We start from the raw sequence: 12,290 nt of genomic DNA, 5'->3' as shown, positions 1-12,290 counted from the left end.
GGGTTTTTTGAGGTGATTTAGTAAATCACAGGTTAGACTATGAAAAGTTCATCTCGTGTTTGTTTGTGTGTGTGTGTGTGTATATATATATATATATATATATATATATATATATATATATAGCCTCATTTTGTGATGCACAGACATATTGGTTTAGAACAATCTGAGGGTGAGTAAACAATGACAAAATATATCTAGCAGTAAACCTGATAATAAGTAAATCAGTAGAGAGATAAAGAAGTTGCAAGCTAGAGATAACAAAACTGAAATGCAGGTAGCAAGGTATCTGTATAAAGGAGGAAAAACATTTCCGAGAGATTTTTCCAACAAGCAAAACAAGGGAACTACTTTTTCCAGAAAGTGACTCAACAACTTCCTCTTTTCATACTTATAGCCTCTAAAAATTCCATACCATAAAAATATATCTTAATCACTCAAACTGACGGGAACACAGGTATTGGATCTATTGAGCATTTGATGACTAAAGTGGAATTCCCCAGGGTCCCATCAGGATATGGAAAAATCACAAGATAATAGGTCTTGTAAGTGAGCTATTGATTAAACAGGAATGCTTACAGAACATAATGTTAATTGAAACTCTGAAGAAAGTTTCCTTCGTGTATTCTGCGTCAACTGAGCAATTCAAATAAAAGGTCATGTGGTACTATTCCAACAGGATGAATGACAGGAGTGCTGTTGATGTTTTCTGCTTCCCCTCTACTCTCTTCCAAGAGCCTGTTCTTTCAAGACTCTACCTGGACTGACCTGGCTCAACACAGCTGGGGCTCGACCCTAGATGCAGGTGAGGGAGAGAGATCAGAAGTGAGCAATAGACCCATTGTTCTGCACATAGAGCCTGAGCCGTGACAGGGGAAATGAGTGCGATAGGGGCAGGAATGCTCTAGGATGAACGCACATCAAAGAATTACAGGCAAAAGGCCGAGAGGGAGGCGTTCTGCGGACATGATTATAGGTACCGAACTTAGTGGAGATAAGAAAGAATGAGAAGTTATTGTTGCGCTTGATAGATTTGAGATCAGTTTTGTAGTTTCACTTAACAATGGCAGATCTCAGTGAGAATGAAAGAGCACACTATTGACGCAGAATCATTTTTATCTTTATATTACTGTTCAAATTTAGCATTACATCACTTGCTCACCAATCGATCCTCTGCAGTGAATGAGGGCCGTCAGAATGAAATTCCAGGCACTAATCTAAAAATCCATGAATAATCATCAATGTAAAGATTTTTTTTAAAGAACAACAGGGCATTTAAATACATAAAAAGTGACAGAAGAGTCTTTTACGTTGTTACAAAGAATTTCTTGTTCCTCTGACCTTTATATTCATCAAAGAATCCTGAAAATGTTTTTTTTTTTTTGAAACTATTAAGTAGCACAACCGTTGTCCATATTGATAAGACTAACAATTGTTTCTTGAACACAAAATCAGTTTATTAGAATGATTTCTGGATGATAAAAAATTTGCTTTGCTTTTATTTTAAATTGTAAAAATACATATTACAGTTTTACAGCCTTAACTGTAGTTTTGATCACATATACAACAATGCTAAATGTAAGTGATTTCTTTCAATCAATGAATCAATCAAAAAATATAACCGTATCCCCCTTTTTTTTTTAGCTGTCATAGATAAGAATTGGAATTTACATTACATTAAACACACTAAAATTCCCTTCACATGCAGTTCTTCTACTTCACTATATCTTTATGTGAACAAATCTGAGGACCCTAAGATGCCATTTCAAGGTTAAAAACCCAAATCCTCCTGTCACCATTTGGAAGGAGAAGACCTCAGCAAGAAACTTGAGTACTTAATGCAGCAAAATGCTCCATTTTGGTGCCCCATACCCCTTAAAATGACCCTCAATGCAAAATAACAATGTCAGGCTTTCATGTCCTTAGAACTTAAGAGAGATAACAAACTCTCTCACACACAAACATATGCAAATACACTCAAAATCACTGCTGCTGATGTTTTGCTCCTCTTCACTCCTGCCAAAACCCTGCTGTGTTTTTGCCCAGTCTGGAAAGGGAGAGTACAGTAAGGAAAGTCACCCAGATGGGCATGACTTTCCTTGCACAACATAAATACTGTTTGCTCCTGTGCTGGGACCCAGAAGTCTATCGCCATAAAAACCCGGAAATTAATTATGAATGCTCCCCATCTTGGGGCAACGTCTGCATGATGTAACCAGGCTGTGCATCCCACATTCTTGGCATGATAAAGAGTAGCTTTGATGTGGTTTGAAACAGGGGACCATTGTCCTGAAATCAGGCCTGCCTTCTATCATCTATCACACTCCAGAATACCAAGCCACAGAGCCACAGGGGGTCATTAAATAACACAAATAGCCTTCACACAAATCCTGAACATCTCCGACTTTTGAGCAAGTAACTCATATATCATTAAGACCAAAATCTGATTGACAAAGACAATCTGGGAAAATGCATGATGCGACATCTTCTCATTTCTTTGTCTCCACTGCATAGTGTATATACACACCACTTGCTAAGGCTAGGCAAGTAAGCAGATAATGGAGACAGTCTCCTAGCTCCTGTTGCTTTCTGGTATTGATTCCAGGGACGGAGGGGCCAAATCAAAATAATTGAATAACTATTTATTTATTTTATTTTATTTTTGGTCTTCTTGGTAAAGCACGTGGTGTGGAAGGGGGAAGCAAAACAGTTGGTCATGATAAAAAAGAATCAGTTATAGTCTGTGTAAACACTGATATTAATCATTTTTAACCAATATTAAAATGGTTTACACTATACCATTCGAAATTTTAGGGTTTATATGATTCTGTATTTATTTAAATGTTTAACATATCTCAATTTAAAATAACAGTTTTTCTATTTTAATATATTTAAATTTATATCTAAATTTTCAGCAGTCATTACTTCAGTCTTAAGTGTCACATGATCCTTCAGTAATCATTTTAATGTGCTGTTTTGCAACTCAAGAAACATTTCTTCTTATTATCAATGCTGTGAACAGTTTACTGATTGAGATTGTGCATGGTAATCTGAAGTTTTAACATTGCACTAAGGCTTGTTAGGGTGAAGATCGAAGCAGCATTGATTTAAATGAGAGATGACTTTCAGTTAACAAATTAAAAAACAAATGACAAGAAGGCCAAGAGCACAAATAAGATAGTAGATATATTGTAGTCAGCAAAGATGAAAACATCACATGTGTAGCAGTGAATGACTAACTTATTTGTTAATAGCTTGCATGTAATGTTTGTCTTTAGCCTGAGGGTGAGATCAACATCAGGGTAAATGCTTTGCTGTACCCTGACAAAGCATCTCTTTCAACCAGCAAATCCTGGGAATGAAGAGGTTTGTTCTAGATATATCACTCTAGTAATAATCTTCAATTTCCAGCTCTCAGTTCTGATATCAGGCAGCTCATCGTCTGACTGAATTTAAGACAGATCCAGTGCCAGCAGTTGACAGCCGGAAAAAAAAGGTCATATGTATGACTTGACTAGGTTTTTACAAAATTTCATAAACGTTCTTAATTTTCTGGTCACCAAATATTAATTAACAGTGGAAACAGCCATATATAACATTATCATATCACATTCACAACAGATTATTTATTACTTATTTTCGCTTTTTACATATTATATCAATCTTCCATCACTTAAAAATATTTAGTTTATGAAAAAAATAAAATAAATAAAAGAATAAAAACTCACCGGCTCTGTCTTTCTCGGAAAGCACAGCAGAGATCTGAAAGAAGAAAATAAAGAAAGCTTAATATTTTAAATTAATACAATAAGAAAAATAAAATACATTTTATCATTTCTAAAGGTCAACTTATTTGAAATTCCTGAAATAGAATTCAGACGCTTTACGAGTTCATATTTTGCCTCTCATCATGATTCATGGAAAACCAATAAAATAGTTCAGTTTCACAATATAACTCTATAAACATAGTTTACATTTCAAACCAAGCCATATAAACTAGCCTGCCACCTGTCCCTGTGAGTAAAACACTGTGTGTGTGTGTGTGTGTGTTCATGCCCACCAAGTGCAGCTGGCCAAGAAATAAGGCCATTTGTGTAGCCTCTGCAACCTTGAAAACACCCTCCTCTTTACGAACAAGATACTCCACCACACACACACGCACACACACACACACACACACACACCCCTCCACACACACACACACACACACACACAAACACACACACATATTTCTATCATTGAGGGTAAATTCCATAATGATTAATGGTTTTTATAATGTACAAACTGTATTTACCCTAATTCCAAACTCCTAAATCTCCACCTCACACTGAAAGTCCTGCATTTTTAGATTTTAAAAAACTTAATTCCTGTATGATTTATAAGCTGTTTTCCTCACTGAGACCAAAAAATGTCTCACCAAAGACAAAGTTGACTATACTTGTGGGGATATTTGGTCCCCGTAACGTAAGGAATAGCTGGACATACACATTCACATAAACACATGCAGATACGTACATGCTTACATATCCTGTAAAATGCCAGGTAGTCTATTTTATCTTGACTCAATGTGATTATCCATAATTTGTTAGAACATGTGTGTTTTTACTAATAATGCTGCTAGACATTTGTCACAAATCTGAGACAAAAAGAACCCAGCTGCATATTTTTACCATGTCGGCATGTCTCAGTGGAAAACACACAATTAAAAAATACCAAAAAAAGTGTGTGTAAGTGATTATTTTAGCCACAGCATTTTGCCTGGAAAAATGATTAATCTACTTGGCAAAGGCATTAATATTGCTTCCAAATTTAGCACAGTTGTGGATTTGGTTGAAGACCTTTGTAAAGACTCTTCCTGTGTTGAAACAGGAAGTTTTGGTGAGATATATCCAAGGGCATTTCTAAAGCTAAGTCACAACAATGAACCAAAGTTTGCTGCATGTTAGGCATTATGGGGTGGGACATTCTCATAGTTTAGGGCATCTGATTGGACAAACATTTGCATGATGAGTCATCAACACTTTCAATCATTTTCCTGGAAAACAGAGACTGTACATTTGAAATGTGTAGTCTTTACATATGCTACACATGCTAACTGTTTAGGAATACACTACAGTGTTTTCATTATTAACTAAACCTATTAATATTGTTTTATTTCATAACAATAAAGTTGGCATTAAACATAAATATAAGATGAGAAAAAAATAAATAAAGCATATAACAAAATTCCCTAACATAAAATTGTTTAAATTAAATTAAATTAAATTAAAACCAAAACTGAAAATATAAATATGAAAGCTAATTCAAAGCTTTGTGTTATTTTACCATGCAAATAGTTTTAAAATAACACTGGTTTGCTAGCATATAGATGACCTCAAAACTAAAAGACATGGACAATATGTCATAAAACTCAAAATGTTGATTTAACGGAGCCTCTAAATGGCTCTCTTTCCTGAACAGAGTAATGGCTATTAATATCTGTTCCTTTGTTAGTTATTGTTCATTATCCTTGTGTGTTGACTTTTTTTTTTTTAGTCAGGCCAAACAGGAATTTCTGTGGTTCTGAAGGAATGTCGGGGTCTCCGTCTCCGGGTGACCTTCATCCACAGAACTCCCGCTCTGTTCAATGACCTTTGACCTTGTGTAATCCCAAAGTCCCTGGAACAGATCATACTGACAGAAACACCTCCATCATCTGCCTCGAAAGAGCGATGCATCCTGTTATATGAAGAATGCGGCTTTCTCTTCAAAACATCAGAGCATATTCTTCTTTATCTACCTCCATCTTCCCCTTTTTCATGTACTATTTCTCACCCCAGTTCCTTTATTGCTCTCTGTTATCACATTCTCTTATTTTCTCTTAGTTTCACCCTATCCTTAATTTCTGAAATGCTCTGGTTAGATTGAAGACTTTTTCTCTTCTTAAAAGTTATGTCTAGCCAACAGCACTATCTCTATCTCTGCTATCTATCTCACTATCATTATCTCTCTATCTCATAGCTGAAGACAAATCCACCCATTGCATTCCTCTCCTTGTTGAGGGTACTGCCACTGATGCCTGGATAAAGCGTTGCCTTGCAACCAATCTGTCTAGAGAACACACACACAGACACACAGACACCAGTATACGATTGGGGCTTACTCACACATACCTGAACATGGTTTATCTGAATCACACACACAGTTAAACATCAATAGACTACACAATCAGTAATAAATAAATAAATAAATATCCATATAACTCCCCAACAACAATGATGGTTCTCAGATTTACGGCTAAATAATGACCTTAGAGATGTTAGTTAACGGCAAAAAAGTTCCATGCTGGCACACTGCAAGCCATCGACAGTAAATCTATCATGAACACTCTTACATACACGTGCATGCCAACACCAACAACATATACCTCAGCATGCACTAAAAAGTCCACAACCCGTTGACTTAGGATTCACAACCATAATGTGAAATTAAGAGCCTGCAAATACAATGAAACATGATGCAGCAGAGTGTTAGCCATGTTATCATACTGTAGCACATATCACATTCTACATTATTCTATGTGTAGGACTGTTGTTTTCTCAAATTCACAGAAACAAACAACTCAAGGCCACCAACAGTGAAATACTATTAATACTTCAGATTTCTGGTACACTCAGAATAACTATATATTTGAGTCAAAGCACTGTTATCATGTGCTATCCCAAACACACCACCCTCATACGAGTGGGAAGAATAAAAGATGGAGAGGAAGCAGGAAATGAGGCGACAGAAAATTAGGACAGTGAGATCAAATGAATAAATAACAAAGAAAAGCCAAACAGGCAAGAATCACTATTGTTATTTTTCATGCTGGTGCTCAATGTTTTACTAAAAAAATTTTTTAATATAAAATATATAATTGTTATTACATTGTTATATTTACCAGCATGTCAATAATATTACAAATGACAAAATAATTATATTTATGTTATAAAAATATGTACTGCACTTATGCTACACCTAATACCACCTAGTAAGTATACTATTGCTATTTTCTAAGTGATCGAACAAATTATTTACAAATTATCATTCCCCATAGATTTAATATTAAGAATAATTCATTTTTATATAGCGCTTGTCTGGGCACTGAGAAAACATAGAAGGGGGTAATCTCCTCAAAAACCACCTTTATGCAGCATCCACCTAGTGATTTGCATAAAAAAAAAAAAAAAAAATATATATATATATATATATATATATATATATATATATATATATATATATATATATATATATATATATATATATATATATATATATATATATATATATATATATATATTTCTAATGCAGGCTGATAGCAGTAATCAACCACTGAGCAATGTCTGAGCAATCACACAGATACACACAACAATACTTTCAGTGCAACCATATGACAACACCACGACAACCATCCACAATACTCCAGCATCATTGCATAGACCAAACTTGAACCAAATGATAATGTTTCACCATCTTAAAATTAGGTGTGGAAGGAATTGTTTATAATGTGTAGAATTCTACAGGGTCCATCACACTTGTCTGGCAGCACTGGACCACCCAAGTGCACGTCATATGTTACATTTCAGTCATGAGAGTGAGAGTTTTTGTTTTGTTTTTCTATGTGTGCGTTTAAGTATGCAATCGTGTGTGCAAGTGTGTGTCCCCGGCCGTTATGGGGCAGGACTGGGTCACATTTTTTGGCCTGTAATGTCCCTGGGCACAGGTTGTCAGGGCATTAGGGATCAGAGGTCGTATCAGGTGTCCAGCAGAAAAAACAACGGGCTAGAGCACTCAAGCATTCATTTACTCTTTGTGTGTGTGTGTGTGTGTGTGAGAGAGTGAGTTGGGATAAACACCATGCAGTTAAACACATTTAACCAGTTGGCAGGGATTACATGGATATACAGTGAAAATAAGCATTCACTCAATTATACTTGGGGTATCTGGATGGTGTGTTTGGGGAAAAATTCTGGTTTTGAAAATGTATTGTTGTTTTTTTCATACTTTATGATAATGGGTTATGATATACTGTGCGTGTGTGTGTGTGTGTGTGTGTGTGTGTGTGTGTATATAAGGTAGCAATTAAAAGTAAAAGGACTATCATAGCTTCGGACTTGGGCTCTTTGCAACACTCTAGTAACACTTACAACAGCCTAGCAAGCAAATAGCAAAATGCTAAATAACGCCTTAACAACATTCAAACATGTCAGAACTTTAGCATAGGGTCTAATATGCTAAAAACCGCTTCGAACACCAAACAGCATAGCAACACCCTAACAGTCAGCCACAATACCCTAACTTACCAGAGAGAAAGTGTCCAAATCTAATTCTACATCGCTACACTGGCTTTAAGGATCTGCCAATAACTTCATACAACTATTCAAGTTTTGAAAGACAGATAAGATGTGTTTGTGTGTGTGTATGTAAGTTGAGCAGGTTGAAGTACAGAGTTTACCAGCCCCCTCGTCTGGTTAAGAATGTGCAGCTGGTAGGGGCCAGATTGGCCCACCCAAAGTCTGAGTGGGTAAGGTGTGTGTGTGTGTGTGTACATGTGTCTCGATGACCATTCTTATTGCACCCTCTTGTTTGTTAAAGATTAATTTAAGGATAAAGATACCTATATACATTTTCTGTGCATGTACACACAAACCAAGTGCTTTTTGGTGTACCTTGTAAAACATCCTCATATAAATTAAACATATTATTATTATTTTGCCTCAGTTTCAGGTCTCAGAAGGGACCTTATGTATTTATTCGGAGCATATATACATGCCATTTGTAGAGTATGTAGACACACAGATGCTATCTATACCCCCTGAATCTAAAACTTTTTTCCGCAACTAATGAAGACATTCCTGCACGTGCACTGAAAAACGTGGGAAAAAAGGACCCCTGTCTTTTTTTCCTCCTTCGCAGTGAGAACACCCCCTTCTTTACCCGATAATAACTTCCAAATGTTTTATGTGAACTGTTTTGGCAGGAAGTGATGTGAATTGTCCCTCAGGGCATGTTACATGGCATAAACTGTATCTCTGACTCAGTGATCACAGCTGATATTACAAGATGCGATTCAAGCTAAAAACAGCCAGCTGCATACGGAAACAATCCAGTTCAAATCCAGAATTTGAATTTTACAAATTCAGAAATCCAGTATGATTGTTTACTCCTCCCTGTCATGATTCTGCCCTCGTGTCCTTGATTTTTCCTAGTCTTGAGGCAGGATCATGACAGACCCATGTTTTGTGTACAAGCGCATGGCCTTGTCTTTGGGCCATGTGCTTGTGTTGTCTCGTTCCCTTGCCCCGCCCCCCTTGTTATCCTAGTCGTGTCGTGATTGTCCTATCTGTAACACCTGTCGTGTCTTGATTAGTACCCCTATTTAGATCTCCTAGTGTGCTCTGTCTTGCGTCGGTTCATTGTCATTGTGATTGTACCTGTGATTGTTCCACTCTGTGATTGTTCCACTCTGTGATTGTTCCACTCTGTGATTGTTCCTTAAGAAGTGTTTGTATTACCGTGAGTGTTTGTTTATAGTTAGTATTTAGAGTCCTTGTTTATCTTGTTAGTCCAGTCCTGTTTTAGTTATTTAGTCTTTACCTTGCTCCGTGTTTTCCCCCTCGTGGGTTTTGTTTTCCCCTTTTTGTAATAAATCCTTTGTTTGAGAATCCCTGTCTGCACCTGAGTTCCTCCCTTACCAATACCTGACAGAATGAACCGACCACCAAGGAACTCAGCAGACAGGAGGCAATGCTGGATGGCATCAGCCAGCCAGCGAGATTGTTTTGAGGGCTCTCGCCTTGTGGTGTTCCGGGGGACCAGGGGAGGTCGTTCCGGAGCGAGCGGGCGAGAGGAGGAGCCCCAGAGGTCCCCACCTACCCAGCTGCCGGCGATCCCGGAGGGTCGTGTCCTGGCCGTGGCAACCCTGGGGGGTCAGGCAAGCCCCTCCCAGAGTCCTGAGGTACCCTCCTCAGCCAGCAGTCTCCCCATGAAACGAGGGAGACGGTTTTCATGGGAGTCAACTTCTGAGTCTTCGGCGTCCGAGACTGCCCTGCCCGAGACCAAACTCCCCCAACCCGCCTCTGACCCAGCTGTGGCCTCTGCACCGCGCCCAAGGAGGAAGAGGAGGAAGAGGGGGCCTGCCGGTCCTGTGACCCTGTCTCCTCCCGTGCCAGCAGCGGAGAGCGCTGGCGTGCCCGTGCCAGCAGCGGAGAGCGCTGGCGTGCCCGTGCCAGCAGCGGAGAGCGCTGGCGTGCCCGTGCCAGCAGCGGAGAGCGCTGGCGTGCCCGTGCCAGCAGCGGAGAGCGCTGGCGTGCCCGTGCCAGCAGCGGTGGCCGTTCCCGTGCCAGCAGCGGAGAGCGCTGGCGTGCCCGACCCAGCAGCGGTGAGCGTGCCCGAGCCAGCAGCGGAGAGAGCTGGCGTGCCCGTGCCAGCAGCGGTGAGCGCTGGCGTGCCCGTGCCAGCAGCGGTGAGCGCTGGCGTGCCCGAGCCAGCAGCGGTGAGCGTGTCCGAGCCAGCAGCGGTGAGCGCTGGCGTGCCCGAGCCGGCAAAGAAGAGGGCAGTATGCAAGTCGGCAGTCGTGAGAGCGCAGGAGAGTGCCGCGGCCGACTCTGCAGCAAAGACTTTAGTTCAGTGTATCTCATCTCGTAAGGAGATGCCAATTGTCTTAGCGGCTAAAGCCTTTTCTGATTATTTGTCTAGTTTTGTCCGTATCCTAGAAGTCCCCGTCAGTCCTGTCTTGTCCTCAGACCCTGTCCCCAGAAATCCCGAGTGTCCTGATGTCGTCTCCCCGTGTCCCGTAGATGTCGTCTCCCCGTGTCCCGTGAGTGTTGCCCCGTGTCCTGCTGATGAAGTCATGTATCCTGTTGTTGTGGCCCCGTGTCCTGTGGATGTGGCCCCGTGTCCCGTTAATGTTGCCCCGTGTCCAGTAGATGTTGCCCCGTGTCCAGTAGATGTTGTTGCCCCGCGTCCCTTGTCTGCTCCTGTCATGTCCCCCGTCAGTAGTCCCGAGACCCCTCCCCGCCCCTCACCACCCAGACCTGCCCGTACCCCCCGTCGTCAGCCTTCGTCCTACCCTCCTAAGATTCCTACCCCCCCCCACCCGCCCTGGTCTGTCCCCCATGAACTTTGTGCTCCCTCCTCCTCCCCTTCCCTGTTTGTTTTTTTTGATATGTCACCCTAACCCTGCCGTCGTGTACTCATGTTTGCCTTTGTTGTTATTTGTCATGTCCTGTTGGTTTGTGTCTGTGTCCCAGTCTGTCATGTCAGTCGTGTCCCATGTTTGATGTTCCCTTGAGGAGCGTCTGGAAGCCGCTCCTTAAGGGAGGGGTTCTGTCATGATTCTGCCCTCGTGTCCTTGATTTTTCCTAGTCTTGAGGCAGGATCATGACAGACCCATGTTTTGTGTACAAGCGCATGGCCTTGTCTTTGGGCCATGTGCTTGTGTTGTCTCGTTCCCTTGCCCCGCCCCCCTTGTTATCCTAGTCGTGTCGTGATTGTCCTATCTGTAACACCTGTCGTGTCTTGATTAGTACCCCTATTTAGATCTCCTAGTGTGCTCTGTCTTGCGTCGGTTCATTGTCATTGTGATTGTACCTGTGATTGTTCCACTCTGTGATTGTTCCTTAAGAAGTGTTTGTATTACCGTGAGTGTTTGTTTATAGTTAGTATTTAGAGTCCTTGTTTATCTTGTTAGTCCAGTCCTGTTTTAGTTATTTAGTCTTTACCTTGCTCCGTGTTTTCCCCCTCGTGGGTTTTGTTTTCCCCTTTTTGTAATAAATCCTTTGTTTGAGAATCCCTGTCTGCACCTGAGTTCCTCCCTTACCAATACCTGACACTCCCAGCCACAATCCTTTAAAGAATATTCTGGTATTTCAATCACCACCATATTGTGAAATGAAAAAAAAAAAAATCTTATTACGTTACTGTAAAAAAAAATAATAATAATATTTACAGTAGTACATATATATAGTACAGACCAACAGTTTGGAAACATTACTATTTTTAATGGTTTTGAAAGAAGTTTCTTCTGCTCATCAAGCCTGCATTTATTTGATCAAAAATACGGAAAAAAAAATAATATTGTGATATATTATTACAATTTAAAATAATTGTTTTTAAATTTATTATACTTTAAATTATCATTTATTTCTGTGATGCAAAGCTGAATTATTAGGATCATTATCACATGATCCTTTAGAAATCATTCTAATATGATTAAAAAAAAAAGTTGGAAACAGTTCTGCTGACTTTGTATTCACCAAAGTATCCTTAAA

At 39.8% G+C, this 12,290-nt stretch overlaps 1 protein-coding gene across 1 annotated transcript in view; it reads right to left on the bottom strand.

Annotated features, from left to right (window-relative positions):
* The window catches only part of LOC127969488 (rho GTPase-activating protein 7), a 96,187-nt gene that overhangs the window by 61,303 nt on the left and 22,594 nt on the right, over positions 1–12,290 (bottom strand). Inside the window, exon 5 of the mRNA XM_052571530.1 lies at positions 3,726–3,759. Coding sequence (XP_052427490.1) covers positions 3,726–3,759 — 34 coding nt within the window. The remainder of the gene's footprint in view (positions 1–3,725; positions 3,760–12,290) is intronic.

Source organism: Carassius gibelio, chromosome A1 (assembly GCF_023724105.1).
Source record: "Carassius gibelio isolate Cgi1373 ecotype wild population from Czech Republic chromosome A1, carGib1.2-hapl.c, whole genome shotgun sequence".
NCBI classification, from domain to species: Eukaryota; Metazoa; Chordata; class Actinopteri; order Cypriniformes; family Cyprinidae; genus Carassius; species Carassius gibelio.
Note: the sequence above shows the minus strand (reverse complement) of the source record. Positions and strands in the feature narration are given on the sequence as shown.